Source organism: Vespula vulgaris, chromosome 2 (assembly GCF_905475345.1).
Source record: "Vespula vulgaris chromosome 2, iyVesVulg1.1, whole genome shotgun sequence".
Classification (NCBI taxonomy): Eukaryota; Metazoa; Arthropoda; class Insecta; order Hymenoptera; family Vespidae; genus Vespula; species Vespula vulgaris.
The window spans coordinates 14,341,111-14,357,557 of NC_066587.1; the positions used below are offsets into that span (position 1 = coordinate 14,341,111).

Genomic DNA, 16,447 nt, shown 5'->3' on the forward strand with positions numbered 1-16,447 from the left:
AGAGAAGAAAGACAGATGAAATTTTGCGAGTCATTTATTTCTGGATGTTTTCCAATATATGCATTGAGTATAAAGAGAACGAAGATAACTATGACGTAGAAAAGGAAGAAGAGAATAAAAGGATAATCGTATCAATGCTGAGTAAACGTGATACGAAATTATATCATTGAAATTATTTCCTATGTCTTCGTATGCAATGCGAGTAAAATATTTTTCTTGTGTCACACTGTTTGCTATCATTTTTTATCATTTTGTATATTTTGAGATTTTGAAGAGATACGATCTAGCGAAATAAAAGTATTTTATATAAATATACAGAGAGCTATACGTGTATAGCTTCAAAGCACGTTTATTAAAAAGTTACGGTTATTCCAATTGCTACTTTCGTAATCATGCTTCGAAACATTTTCGATCTACGGTTGAATTTCTAAAGACGGCATAAAAATGCTTAACCTCTCGCCACGATCTTATCTGGTCGGTAATATCTACTTTCATGAGAAAATGAACACCACCCGCTTGGAAGTTAATAAGGACCATAATTTCTCTATAACTATTCCCGAGAGAGAGAGAGAGAGAGAGAGAGAGAGAGAGAGAGAGAGAGAAAGAGAGAGAAAGAAAAAAAAGTGTAGTAAGTAGGTATATACGAAAGCTTGTAAACTTTTTCTCTTGTCTCGGCTTGAAAAGAGAACGCTCGATAGCGTGACTCGCAACCTTTAAATATTTCACAAGCGTAATAACGTTTAGCGAAAGGAAAAGAGTAGGAAGATATCAGAAGAAAAGAAAAAGAAGAGAAAAAAGAAGAAGAAGAAGAAGAAGAAGAAGAGGAAGAAAAAAAGAGAAAAAATAGAGAAGAAGAGGAGCAGTCGTAGAATTTGGATTATGTCGGTCTTCGAATTTCGTATGCATGATCTAACGCGCAACGCGCGGCTCGAGTTCCGTTGGATTCGCTCTCTGACCTGACGAAGGTGAGGGGTCGAAGAGGAATGAGAGAGATGCCCGAGGCGAGTGGAAAACTCGTTTGGACAGCACTCCTCGTTCGTAACGTATATTTCGTCGTACATCGACTCTTTCGATTTAAAGTTCTACCTTTGGCCGGTACTGTACGTATGCGAAGGCACGCGTCCTCTTACGTGTGACAACAGCGTTGCTACGTTATCGTTAAAGTTTCATAGTTGTTCTCAGTCAACGAGTATCGTGTCATTCATTAAAACTTAGTAATACTGTCGACCATAGTTTTCTTTCTTTCTCATTGCAAAGAGGTGCAAAATAGTATACGATTTTCAGTTTAGATGGGACGTTATTCTTTCGGATCGCAAAACCATCCATTTCATATCCAGGTTTTCTTCTTTGTCGTCGAAGAAGGAATTATGAGAATAACTCGTATCAGTAACAACTATTCTTTAGTAATAATCTGACTAGATATCCTTTGCCCTTTCATTGACGTTTTCTTTTTAAAAGAACGTTCGAAAACAATAGCAATTACTGTCACATCGTTAACGTTGTCTTCTTCTTCTTCTTCTTCTTCTTCTTCTTCTTAGAACAAGATACTATTCGGTTTCGATCTCTCAATAAGATCCTCTTTTCTCAAGTTCCACAAAGCAAGTTATACCTATCCGAGTCTTTCCTTCGCGTTATCTTAACAAACGGTTCGGCTTTCTATGCCAAAGCGAACAACTGCGATCCCTCGACAATCAGCTTACCCGTTCTACCTTGAGGATAACGATCTTATAGTAAGAAATAGATCTTATTCTTTGGAAAAACGCAAATCTTCCAGATAATTCTGAAAAGACTCGTCGAACGATCCCGTCACAAATTGGCCGTGTCCCTTCTTTTTAGAAGAACGATTTGCTTGGTAAATGCTTACCGATAAGGCATTCTCTTTGGATCGATTCACCGAGAATCTCTCTTTCTTTCACTCCGATAATACTACCGTTCGAGCTGTGTATCCCGAAAAGAAAAAAAAATAGGGAGGGAAGGGAAAAATCGAGCGTGCTATAGGAGAGAAGAAAGGAGAAAGGGGAGGAAAAAAATAGGAAGAAAAGAGACGAGAGTATAATCTTAGGAGGATGGAAGGTGAGGGTCAATTCCCCTGAGTGCGCCTATACATTTCTCTTTCCACATTGACGGCCATTCTCTGGAATCCCAAACAATAACGATATCGCTTGCTCTGTCGTCTAACTCTAGGAGAATTCGAGGAAACGTCGAGGTTGTTTCTCCCTCCATTCGAGGTTTCGCGCGATATCGATACGCGAATCGTTCTGCGATCTCTCGTTCGCTCAAATGTTGCGATCGTCAACCAAAGACAAAAGGTTCTTCGGCTCCAACGTTTATTACGACATGAACACGATATAGCTAATTGCTCGAAAATGTTCACGGCCGCGAAATTGCATCGTTTCCTATACGATAATCGTTCTTACTACTACTACTACTGCTACTACTGCTACTACTACTACTACTACTACTACTACTACTACTACTACTACTACTACTACTACTACTACTACTACTACTACTACTACTACTACTACTACTACTACTACTACTACTACTACTACTACTACTACTACTACTACTACTACTACTACTACTACTACTACTACTACTACTACTACTACTACTACTACTACTACTACTACTACTACTACTATTACTACTACTGTCGGTATATCTTGCATCGAATAGTTCAAGTTTCGAGTTTCGAGTTTCGAGAATCGACAAAGGAAATTTAATCGAAGAGCATCCCTTAATTTCAAAGCTTCTCATCCGTGCTCCGTTTATGTTCGTTCGCCTAAGTTGGCCTACTTTTTCTTTCTCTCTCTTTCTTCCTCTCTCCTCTCCTTTCTTGTAGGAAAGGCGAAAGCACACGTTTGTGTTCGCGAACGAGCCAGCTTTCGAAGTATCGAGGAATTCTCGATAATTTGTCTTCTTGCCACCCGCCCACATCTGGCCATGTTCCTTGATAAAGGGCAAGAGAAACTTGGATACGTACCGATAGAGAATACGATGTATCGCCCCACGGGATATGTCTCTAACTCGTCCACCCTCTTCTTTTTTCTTTTTTCTCTTTCAATACTCTTTCCTTCAGTTTTCGTCCTTCCAGCCAAAATCTTGCTTTCCACCGGAACAATGCGTTTCGTTCGAACGGTCGTTCGTTTCATCCCTTGTTCCTGTGGTATTAACTCGTCCGTTCGTTTCGTTTCCTTCTTTCTCCTATCTCTTTCTTTATCTCGTGCATATATACACACATACACACGCATGTAATACGTTCGTCCACTCGTGTATCCCGTGAAAACGTTCGATCAGTGCACAAGCTCGCGTTTTGTTCGAACAATCGTCTTCGAAACGCCCCTTTCTCTTTCAGTCTCTTTCCTCACCTCTCACGTTCGATCGTTGGCTTTCGCGACTACATCCTAGAACGTCTCCTTTTTAGAACGATCGACTTAAATCACCCTTCGTCTGCTTTTTCTCGCCGTCTCGTTTCCGTTCCTACGTTTCCGTTCGAAAGCTCAGAGAATTTTCTTCGATTATTTCCGTCCAAACGCTCTCGAGAGCTCGCGGCAAGTTAACGTGAGAAAAAGACAAGGATAAAAGCAAAGAGAGAGAGAGAGAGAGAGAGAGAGAGAGAGAGAGAGAAGAAAGATAAAGAGAAAAAAGACAAGAATCGTACCTTATAGATCATACATTATGTTGAAATAACAGCGGCACGATATATCGGTATGGACGATGACGAGGTGAAAGTCTGTGGAAGTGGATTTGAAAAAGGGGTTGAATGCAAACAAACGATCTCACATTTATAAGGTCTTTACTTATGATGGCATTGCGTGTCTTCGTGGCTATTAATTCGTTTTCAGAAGGGTGGAAACATGCGAAAGCAAATGCCACTAGCAGAGAAACCAAGTGGAGAGTGACGCGATTAACTCACTCTGTTTAATATCAACATACTGGAAGAATGAACTTCGCTATTGTTATTACTAACGAAAGAGTACCTCGATTATCACTTAGCTAATCGTATATGTGCGTGTGTGTGTACGCGTACGTATATGCATGTATGTACGTACATGTCCTTATTTCTTTTCACCTTTGCTTTTCTTTCCTTTTCTCTCTACTTCTTTTTATCTATCTCTAGACGCGTATCATCGTTCCTTTTCTTATTCCTTGTGTAATGTCTACGTTCAGAGAAGAAAGTTTTCATCTCCCTTCTCCCTTCAATGCAATTTGCAGTCACGGTCTCTCTTTCGTAAAAAAGTATATAGGTTTGTACAAGAACAAGTAGACATGTTTGTATGCGCACGCATGTGTGTATATAGGTGGGTAGGTGGCTGGTTGGTAGGAGAGTGCGTCTGTCTGTCTCTCTGTCTTTGTCCGTGTGCTACAGAGAACTCCACCTTGATTCGTCTTATCGAGCGAAGCACCGTACTCCAACCGTTTGAATTACCCTCACAGACATTCTAGGATACTCCTCCCAAACGTATTTTAATCCTTAACCGTAATGCGCACGCGCTTAGTGCATTCGACGAATCGTTCGCTCGCCAATCGACCGTATGAATTTTACAAAATACGTAAGGAAAGGACTCGTTTCATTACGAAATAATCCAACTTGTACGAAATCGAGGACGTTCATCTTTCCTTTTTCTTTCTTTTTCTTTTTGATTCAATCGGACGAAACTAAACGGATTAACCCGAGACGAGTAGAGAATTTCTTGTAATTCGAAAGTAATGCTTAACGATATTTGAAATATATGCATCGCGTAACGCCAAATAGATAGTCGCTATATTTCCGGTCAGTTTGCATTTGGTAAAGAGGAAACTTTCGAGGTCGATCAGTTTATAAAAAAAATTGAAGTACACGTCTGATCTCAAAGATCGTTCGAAATGGTTATTCCATTCGGTTTGGCGAGCGTCGTGTTTTCCCAGGCACACGTATACATATGTATATATACACGTATATATACATATGTAGGTAAAACCTTTTTCTCGTAGTTCGAACAAAAAGAGATCGCTTTTAAAAGATACACACACGAGAGCATTCGTCACCATTTGCGCACGACGGAAGGCATTTTGTGGGAACAAATGTATGTTACATTCTTTTCATTTCTCTGTTCCATTTTCCAATAATATATCGAATCGAATAATATATCGAGAAAACGGCCAGCTGCGTCGTGTGCTTTTCTCTTTCTCTATCTCGTTTCCATTTTCCCTTTTTTCTCCTAAAAGATGGAATAGAGAGAAAAGGAAAAGAGAAAAACGCACACGCGCTTCTCGCGGGTCAATTTGAGCTGACCTAGCACACGTCGATGATATATAAAAGTCAGTTTGAAAAGGGCGCGGTGTATGTTGCGGTTTATGCGAATCGAATGCATCACCGAGCAAATCTGACAACGTAATAACCAAGAGCCAACCCGATCTGGTTGGTGTTCATCGTGGAAAAGCATTGCTCGCGTCGCTGAATCCAAAAATACATAGGTATATATCCATGGACCGATATACATACGTATAGGTAGGTACATATTACGTAACGTGACTCTCCTCTTCGATAACAATTCTATAGAATGGATTTACGCTTGTACGTTTTTTCTCCTTTTCCAACCTTTCCCCTGAAGTGCTTCCTTCCTTTCCAACCTTTCAAAGTCCACATATTTTTCCGAAAGTTTCCGCGTCCGGAGATCCAAGGAATTTCTCATTTTTTGGTTTTCCCTCTTTCTCTTTCTCTTTCTCTCTTTGCGTAGATGCGACGCTCGTCACCGCTTTTTCTCATCTCTTTGTCTCTTTTGCCACGGTAACATTTCTCACGATGGATCACGACGCCCATTCTCTACCCCTTCCCTTGCGATTGATTTCTCGTAGGTTTCAGTAAGCGAAGAAAAAGGCGAAAACGAGGTCAGGCTTTCACGATAGTGGCGAAGTTAAAAAGTTCTTTTTCTCTATCTCTCTTTCTCTTTCTATTCTATAGTTATATGCGTGCTATTCCCTCTCTCCCTCCCTCCCTCCCCCCTCTCTCTCTCTCTTCCCTTCCCTCTCGTTCTCTTTTTTTTCCGTCTCTCCTGTCCGGCTTCTGTCTTCAACCACTATCTCCATTTCTCTTTGCTCTCCCCTTTTCTTTTTTTTCTCTATCGTTGGCTTACTCAGCTCCGGTGGCTTTCCGTTGGATGTATTTCCGAGGAATCGGCTATTGTACCCTTAGCGTGATGTGGGACACTCCGAAAATGGGACAGGAAATGCGGTTAAGACTTTCAGAGGGTAAAGAGTATCCTCCATCTCGAAGCACGATTTCTTCCCTCTCTACTTTCCCTGTAACGTCTTGTCTTTCATCCCTTTATATCAAGGAGCGAGTAACAAGGAGTTAAAAAGAAAATGAGAGAAGCATCATCGGATCGGTCCTTCGAAAACTTTATTTCTAAACTAGGTATATCTAATTTTACGAGACGTCTTTATGTACCTACGAAATGTTTCTTATTTCTTCCTTTTCTGTTTTTTACTTTTTTTTCTTTTTTCTTTTCTTTTCTCTTCTTCCTTTCTTTTTTTGATGTGTTTCTCTCTAATTCTTTCGAACTGAATTTCGTGCGAACACGAAACTCGTCTCGCGAAACATTTTCCGTGAAAACTCGAGAAACGACAACCTTCGTGATATTTTCTCGCGTGGAATACTTTCCCGATCGAACGTAGAATATTTTCCTCACTACGATGATATCATCTTCGAACTCATAAGAATTCTCGCACTGACGTATCAAGAGCCTTAGTGCTTTTCTCCATCTCTCTCTCTCTCTCTCTCTCTCTCTCTCTCTTTCTCCCCTCTCTTTCTCCATCTTTCTCTAGATAAATTTTATCTCGCGTGACAGACGTAACTTTAACTACCGACGTCGTTCGCGTTCCCATGCCGATGTAAAGAAGCATAAACGTCGGTGCAAGCTAGCTGTAAATAAAATTATTCCGGCATCGAACGGTAAGAGAAAAAATATAAAGGGGAAGAAAAATATGTACGTATCTACTGATAAAAGGAGATAGGAATTTCTTGTCGAGTCTAACGTCGTTAAGGATGCGACTTTCAATTATTCGTTCAAAGGCAAAATCTAAAGGAACAATCGTTCGATCGACTTTATTTCTTTCTCTTCCTCTTTCTATTTCTCTACAAGTTACCGTTTAACCGTTCTCTTTTCCCTTGGCCGGATTAAATACAGACATTCGCTACTCGGTGTGGCTCGTAACCACTCGGTTGTAACTTTCAGAGACGTAAGTCCCCATTAATAGCACCGATAAAGAGAAAGGGTTCGTTGATAATCGATGGATCGTAATGCACTCGTTTTCGAGAAAGAAATAGTACTCCGGAAGTAAATACTTCGTGAGAGAGAAAGAATATTTGTTTTATTCTTTTTCTCTCTCTTCCTCTCTCTCTCTTTTCTCTCTCTCTCTCTCTCCCTCTTTTTCTTTCTCCTTCGTTTTCGCTTTTTACAACACTGTATTTACGAACAGTCTGTTCTCCAATTTGCGACTTTTGCATTTTTCGAGTACATCGCTTGCAGAAAAGCAGATGTTTAAAACTTTGAGTTTACGAATATTTTAATCGCGACGTTGTAATTTAATTTTTCAAAGCATAATATTTAACTATTTTTAGTATAATAAATATTTTTTCTTTACTTCTCTCTTTCTCTCTGTATTCATGCACGTATGGATGGTTGAGACAAGAAAGCAGAAGATAAGGAAGGCAAACGAAACGTCGGAGAAAGCGACCGTAGGGACAATGCATAAAGTTATTAAAGGGAAAGTAGAAGTCCAAGAGAATCCCTGAAGGGATGCGTCGTCGTTTGTATGGGAGGAGGAGAAAAGAGTGAGACACGTGGAAGGTACGGACGCTGCGTTATGGTGATAATGACGAAGCTTCGTGAAGATGGAAGCGAGTAGAGAGAACGGAATGAAATAGGGGATGGAAGGGAAAGGGCTAGGAAACACACACGGAAAAAGGGATAGTCAGATGCGGAGACTGGCGGAGCTCGAAAAGGTGCCGCTTGGCAGCCATTCTCTCTTATCGTCCAGACTCGAAAGGTGGACTGAAAGAGTTCGTGGAAAACAGCAGGAACGTATCTAGGAGGGTTTTGCCATGGTAGATAACGGAGAAATACGATAGTAAAATTTTAATGAACCGCTCGCGTTGTATCTATCTATCTCTCTCCCTCTCTCTTTTATTCATTCATTCATTCATTCGTTCGTTCATTCTCTCTCTCTCACTCTCTCTCTATGAATGTATTTTATTCGAAAATAAATATACGATATCAAATTGCAAAGATAATAGTACCAAGTACTTCATATGTGTATTTAAGAATACCTATGTGTATTATAATGAAATAAGCGTGGTATGAAAATATTATTTACTCGGCTTGAGTGTAGTTCAAGTATTTCTATCGAGGCAGGTGGCTTGCGAACAAATAGAAAAGATTATTTATAGAAAAAGAGAAGGAAAAAGAAAGAGAAAGAGAGAGAGAAAGAAGCGGCTTTTACGGACGGCAGTAATAATAAGATACGGTTTCACTAAAGAAAGATATCAAGAAATTTTCTTGGAAAGATTCGAAGAAAGAAAAGTAAGATCGTTCCGTGATTTTCGTCTTTGAAGATGGACAGCGAATTTATCGAATACGTTCCTGAATGGTGGAGATGGTAAAGGATGTATTTAGAGTAGATGGCTCCGCGTCGAGAAAAGATTTGGGATGGTGTAAAAGGGATGCGAAAGGGACGCAAAGGACGAAGGATGATTACGGAGCAACAACCCTTTGCGTTTGTATGACCGAATCGTTCCCCAGAGGATGCCTTATATTCCTTCTTTCTCTCACTTTCTCTCACTCTCTTCCACTCTTCCTCTTTTACTTTTTTTTTGCTCTTTCGTGTGCATATCGTTCGAATCCTGGGGACGAGAAAATAAAACGAAAATCCCGAAAGGCGAACGAGCGATACGAAGCAGTCGACCGGTGTCAGTGTTAACTTAGGACAAATTGAAAGCTCGAGGGGCTACCTAGCTCCCAATTTGTCTTTCCGCTCGTTTCTGTGCCTCTCGGCTTACCCAAGAGACTCTTTTCCATCATCGGCCGTCCGTTATATTCGAGAAAGATACTTTACGCCGATTTACGTTATCCGTAAATTTCTTATGAAGAAATACAGGACCGCTGAAATGTCTTTTACCGAAAAGAAAACACAATTATTTATTCAATTACATTCCGGAATATGGTTTATACGTAAATTGGTATATATGTGTGTGTGCGTGTGTGTGTGTGTGTATACATATATAAATAATATTTCATAATTAATTTTCCATGGCGTTCATAAACGACAAAACAATCGACGGCGTTGAAAACATATTTTAGAACGATTATAACGCATTCTTTCTTTCTTCCTTTCCTTTTTGAATTTTTTCCTCTCTCTTCCTTTTTCTCTTTTTCTCTTTTTCGTTTTCTCATACCCAAAACACGTTCCTGCACTTTTATAGCATGCGTTTACCGCCACATACGCTCGACAGAGACACAATAAAAATAAGAAAGCTGTTATTACGTAAAATAACGCACGGTCGACGCTTGTGTAGTAGAAATTAGTTAAGCGCATTATCCGGAGGTTTAAAACACTTTCGTCCGAAAAATGTAAAGATAAAGGCGCAGCTGCGCGAGCAACAGCAGCTGTGGGACCGTCTTCCCATTATTTAATTAGAAGTACTATAATAAATACATGTTTAATCCGCGAACGGACAATGTTTCGTCTCCAAGCGGCGCGTCAGAATACGCATAGTTAAATTTTCGCGATATTTAAGAATTTAACTTCATTTTTTTTCCTTCTTATTCTCTCCCTTTCTCTCTTTACTTTTGTTGCGGTGCAACAATGGTAAAAGGGCCTACATTTTCAGATATTTTAAGCTATCAGGATGAAACTGCATGTGACATGAGATGCGAGATTCAATAAAGTTAGAAAAATTGCCATGTGATACTTGGGAAGGGCGTATTATTAAAATTTCATAGAATTTTATTAAAATTCGAAGACAAGATTATATCTCAAAATCTTGTTCTTAAGGATCACGTCGATCCGTATTTTAACTTTTATTAGTTTAACGAAGTTAATTTTGGTTAAACCGTAGTTATCAGAAATTTCGTTAATTTAATCTTATTCAATGACACCTCGATAGAATCAAAACGTCAATAGATTTTCCATAAGTTTTCCGTACAATCTCCATCTTCTTTCCTCTTTAGGAGACACTCGAAAATACATTGCATTTTATATGAAAATTTCCTATCTTTCCCTTTAAAAGGTATTATATACTTTTCTTTATCGTTCGTCCTCGGTTCGTACGATTTACTTTCATCGTGCTGGAGGCTCACGGGGATCTTCTCCCTCGGGATTAAATCGCGTAGAGATCGCAGAAACGGATACTCGATCTTTCGTATTATTTTCGTAACGTATAGTCGACGGTGCGGCTTGATTAGATTGTTTTAATGAAGCCGACGAACAATGCACGAATAACTGTGGCCGTGTGCCGGCACCCTTGGAACAATGCTACATTTCCACGGACGTTATCGCTCTCACCGAATGGGTGTTGATGGTTATCGCCTTGAGGTACGGTTAGCCGAGTGAATCCTCACGCGCATAATGTCAGAGAGTTTCCACGATGCACCGTCCTTTTGCTCGTTCGTAGATCTGTCAAATTCCTTGATCCTTGAACCAAGCAAACTCTCTTGCCGTTTTTCCTCCTCTTGTATTTTCAGTGATTTAAAATACAATGGACGTTAAAAACAAAATGGAACGCTGGCCCTGCGAATTATAATATCTTTTATTAGTTACACATATTTTCTTTCGTACGTAGAAAATACGGCGTATTTTGTACGTACTCGTTCATTTTTCCTTTGGAGAATCTCATAAGTATTAGTCGTGTTTACCTCGTTAATTTACGTGTGCTTTCGACCAACGTCTAACTACACATCGTGGCTAATTTATCCCATATATTTTCGTTGAATTCTAGGAGAGCGCGTTTCGAGTCTCGGCGTCGAAGTAATTACGATTCGTATTTACAAAGCTGTAAAGGAATGTAATTCCGTAGAAGTTCTCGTTTGAAACGTGGACGGAGCCCTTTCTAACGAAATTAACGGAAGATCGTTTTACTGAATGTTATAGTAAACTCTAGTAAAAAGATTCGTCTCTTTTGAGAGGGCGATGATGACAAGTATATTTTCATTTTATTTTTAGAAATAACGTACATCGAGTATTTACATAGTTCTTAGATCTCGTAGAGCGCATAACGACATTAAGAAAAATGAAAACAACGAAGACGCGTTGTTCTTGATCCATCGATAAATAAATCGAGTGATTCGAGTTAACTCGTAACTTAAATTACGATAATTCTCTGAATTCATGACGATTCATCGCCGTAAGCGATGAAATCAGACGGAATTTAACGCGCGAAAAGAGAACAACGGATGGGTGATCGGTGAAGTGAGTAGCTTCTATTGCGATCTCGAGATCGGAAATTAATCGATTAATTAGCAAGCTGTTACGCGCGTTCGCGCGAATACAGAAGTAATTCGTTTCCCCGTTTAGCCGGACGCTCTCGTCCGTTTCTGCACTGGATGGCAATTTCACGCGTAGATTGCTTTCGAAACGAGTGACACTTTCGAAAGCGAAACCCGACACCGTTACGTCGCTTCCTCCCCCGACGTTAAAATATTCATTTCCCGCTTGATTATTCGACGAGAGGAAAATCCACCCTATCTTTTTCTTCCTTTTTCTTTGACGATTTTCTTTAGTTTTAGCTTTCTTTTTATATACATATAACGAGCCCCTAGACGAGCCCCTTGCTTTCGACCTACTTCGAGCGCTTTCTTTTTCTTTTTTTCTCCTTTCCTCTTTTCCTTTTTCTTTTTTTTTTTTACTTTCAGTTTTTATTGAGAAATCTCGTTCCATCGTGATAAGTTCGTCCTATAAAATTATTCGAGATAAATACCAAAGACTTTTCTCGTGAATTCTCTACTTTCTCCTTCTCGCTCTATTCGCGATCTTATTGACGATAAATTCCATTAGTACTTTATTTTAAAGGCGACAAAAGAATTTGTATTGATTCCAGACAACGGCCACTCGAAAATCGAAGAAAATTCTTTACCACGGTAATACGCGACGGAAACTTTTTCTAGCGGCGAAATAAATCACTGTACCCATTGCAGCCATCGCCCATGGCTCATTTAACTTGCTAAGAGGTTCTATTCGAAAGAACGGCCGTTTTAAAGAGCCATCCGGGATAAGAAATTCGACGGAGAATATCCTTTTCTAGATGGCGGCTAATAGTAATACATTGAGACTCTTCCAAAATTCATCTTGGATTCTTTTAGCTCGTTTCTTTGCTCCCCCTATTGTGCGTGGTTTTATAGAGGAACGAACAAATCGCGTTGCTACTGCTGACACACATTCGAAACTCAAATACTAAATGAAATTCCCTGTCTCTAAAAGATTTTTACGAGCTTCTCGAGCCGGTTGACGTTTAATTTTCGTTCATGGCCAAACGATGAGAATTCATTTTAAGCGCTATCATTTTTTATTCTCGTCCGTTTCGGAGAATTTTCATCACGCGTGTAAGTTTTATGTAAATATGGTATATCGTCGTTTCGTTGATAAAAGTAAATAAGTAACAATCTTATGATAATATAGGCATCAAACTAATATACATAGACGAAGATAATTGAAAGGGCACGAACAATAGGTATTTCTCAAGTCATAGAACTATCACATTCCAATCTGATCTTACTGGGTACCGTTCTCTTTCATTTTAATTCGTGCCATTCTACGTACGAGTCACACATAGCATCTCGGAAGATTCGCTTTGGGATGTTCTGCAGAGAGAAGCAAATGGTAATGAAAAGAGAAGTTTCTTCGTCGTTGTAGGACTGAGAGTCCGCGAAACAGGTGCGATTCCGCGAGAATATTTTAACGTTCCTCGAATGAACATCGTACGAGGATTCTCTCTTTCTCTCTCTCTCTCTCTTCCTCGCTTTTACCAAGACACAGAAAGAGGTCTATAGGTCCCTATCTTGCCGCGGAAGCAAGAAGCACATTCAAGATATTCGAATAATTTCAGACGGAGGATTATTCATGAGCAACTGCGACGAGAGAGGGTGTAGCGTTCTACTTCTATTCACTGTACAGATGGGCCAGCCGAGGTCAGAAAGGTTGCTTTATGAAATGGGAAATCTACTTGGATGAGGAGAAGCGACGAAAGAAAGAGAGAGAGAGAGAGAGAGAGAGAGAGAGAGAGAGAGATGACTAACTGACGGCATCCACGCTTCAATTAGTTCAAGTGCACGAACAAAGCTGACAGTGCGACATTGTGTGAAACGAGTCTTCGTCAGGTTTTCTCTGGCTCGTCTATTACCAAATTAATTGTCCTTCTCTCTCTCTCTCTCTCTCTCTCTCTCTCTTTCTCTCTCTCTTTCTCTCTCTCCCTCACTCTCTGCATTTTTCGATTAGATACAAAGATCAAACGAGATCCCCTTAGAATTTTATCAAAAATCATGCGTTAGCAATAAAGTAACCTTTTGGTAAAATCTTAATGTCTCCAAGCCTTGAATAGGTATTGAATGCTAATCATCCTATCAACTAAAGAGCTCAAGTTCAAATTGCTTCGGAAGGATTTATTAACCAGTCTAACGGTCGTTAATTGGCTCTACGTTATCAGCGATTGCGGGGAGCAATAAAGGGCCGATCCTCGCGTTCACTTTGTTTCATCACGAGCGAGCTAACAACCGAACGACCTTTCGCCACTAACGAGGCACAAGGCGCCGGTAAATGAAAGGGTGTATAGTGGATCTCTCTCGAGGGTGACGTGAGTATTCGTCTGTTCGATGCTGCTAGGGCTGCTACAGTGAGAGAGCGAGAGAGAAACAGATAGACGTAGAGAAAGAGAGAGAGAAACAGAGAAAGAGAGAGAGAGAGGGAGAGGGAGAGAAGGTAGAGGGAGAAAGGGGGCACCCCTTCGTCCGACTCTCTTGCATTAAAGTGCCACCGAAGGTAGGATTTATGATCACGGGAAGAGCCGAACGCTTCGCGATACGTTCAACAGGGGTTAACAGAGCCCTCTCGTACGTTCTCCTTCCGAAAACTTTTTCGAGATTTATCGTTCGCGCAAGCATACACACAGATAGATGCACACTAACATCATTCTGTAGGAATGCAATGACTCGACTCCATTTATATCGAATAGGTAGAATTAACGAATCGATTTTTATCGAGTTTACAACGCTTTGTCGGAGAGATTAATCGCTACATGGATCGAGAGCGTAAATTGAAGAGATCAAAGTTTTTATCGAATAATTTTCTTCTCTCTCTCTCTCTTTCTCTTTTTCTTCACGTAAATTTTTACTCTGATAAATGACGTAAAAATATACTTATGGATCAACTGTCATATGGATATAGAAAAAGACAGGTGGAAGAGATTGTTAGAAAGGGCTAGATTTATGATTATAGAGGATTAAGTTGGACGATGGTCATTTCTTTCTGTTCCAGGACGACCCATGGTTTATCCACCCAATCAAACGGTGACAGCCAACGAGGGCGAACCCTTGGATGTCATCGTCGAGTTTTGTGCAGAGCCCAGTTATACACGAGTTTTTTGGATGTCCGAACAACAAGTCTACGTACCCGGTGGTCCCTCTCGGGACGGAATACAAGCTCTTGGCATTGAGGTAAACGATTTTACGAGATCAGAATTTCAACTTCCTTTTTTGTGAGTTGTAAACTTTCTTTTGTAAACTTTCTAAAAGAGACAAAATTAATTTTGAACACATTTTTCAAAAATAATAAGTATCTATTAAGTGACACGCGCACACACTACAATAATATTAAATTTTTATTTTTCTCATGTAGTCTAACAAGTGTTCATGAATTACAAACGAAACGCTTTTTGATTTCTACGGTCTCTCTCTCTCTCTCTGTTTCTCTTCTTCACACACATATATACCGTGATTCATTTCTCTTATATGTATTATCTGATGCGGTTTCCCAGTAGCGAATAATTAATTCGCAACATTCCAACATCTAGCTGCTAGCTCTATTTCTCTTCCTCTTCGAAGGATGGAATACAAATCACCCGTTGCGATCTAACACAGTTATTTGAGCAGAATTGCTGTATCCTAGCGTTATCGTCGAAGACTACATCTACGTTAATACATGGCCTATCATTTCGCGATTGAGTTTTCGCAAAATTCGCTCGTTTGATTAGTTTGGAATCAAAATAGAAAGTACGTGAACAGCGACGAAATGAAGAGATTTTAAGGGAATATATAGGTACCTCTTCTCTCTCTCTCTCTCTCTCTCTCTCTCTTTATCTATCTTTGCCTATCGTCTGTGTAATTACAATGTATACAGAAATTCTCCAAACTCTCTCCTCTTTCTCCCTATTTCTCTTCGAGTTCGTCATTATAACGGAAACTGAGAATTTATCGTTTACATAGTTGCTTCAAAATTAATCTAATGAGATGTTAATCAACGCATTCCTATAAGTCAATTATTGTTAAATTATTATAAGTATTCGTATTATATCGTTCACTCAACATTTACAAAGTTCTTTCTATCTCCGAGAGAAATAACGATGTATAGTTACGAAACGATGTTCGTGACGATGGAAACAAAAATAAGATGGAACAAGGAGCAAACGATGAATGAAAGGAAAAAGTTGCATGTGAACGACGAATTTAGCATAGGAAGAAGGAACGTGTCGATGTGAAAAAAGAATAGAGAGAAAGAGAGAGAGAGAGAGAGGTAGATAGAGAAAGAGAATAAGAAAAGGAAAAAAAGAATGGTCGAGAATAGAAAACACGAGAAACGAATAGTTGAACGACAAGGAAGGTAGAAGCTGCTGGTGCTCGGAAAAGAGTGAAAGATGAAATCGAGTCGAGCGGCTTCGAAATTCGGCGGTTGGAAATGTCGAGTTAAATGGAGCAAGAAACTGCGACTCTTTGCATGTGAAAATCTCGCGAATGTTCGCCGACGTCTGTTTCGAACCGCAAAACGAAATATCACCGACGAGGAGTCATATCGAAGGTCCTCGATTCAATTACGCGAACGTATATGAAAGGCAGTTATGCAAAAATGGAATAAACGTGCGTTGGCGGTTTACCAAATAAAGACGCGAGATCGTGGCTCGGAGAAAGCTAGGAACAGTCTAACTCCGTTTGGAAAATCAATTTGCTAGTTGTATTCGTTGAACGAGCACTCGGTTCTTCGATTGAAAAATTGAACAAGCGATCACGAAGCCTTCATCGCACTTCGCTTTTCAGAGAGAGAAAAAAGTTAGCTAACGAGCATGCAAGGGCCTACATAGAATGTAAAGTATTCCGAGTTTATTAAATTATCAGGCTAAATCGATGAACCCTGATGTAATTAAAAAATTGATTTTCTCCCGTGATCGGTAAAATTGGAAGCTGCTCGAGTATTTCATGAG

At 39.8% G+C, this 16,447-nt stretch overlaps 1 protein-coding gene across 2 annotated transcripts in view; it reads left to right on the forward strand.

The window, feature by feature from the left end:
- The window catches only part of LOC127061760 (uncharacterized), a 227,360-nt gene that overhangs the window by 205,711 nt on the left and 5,202 nt on the right, over positions 1-16,447 (forward strand). For both annotated transcript variants that reach the window (XM_050989070.1, XM_050989071.1), the window contains exon 10: positions 14,512-14,690. In XM_050989070.1, the coding sequence (XP_050845027.1) occupies positions 14,512-14,690 (179 nt within the window). The remainder of the gene's footprint in view (positions 1-14,511; positions 14,691-16,447) is intronic.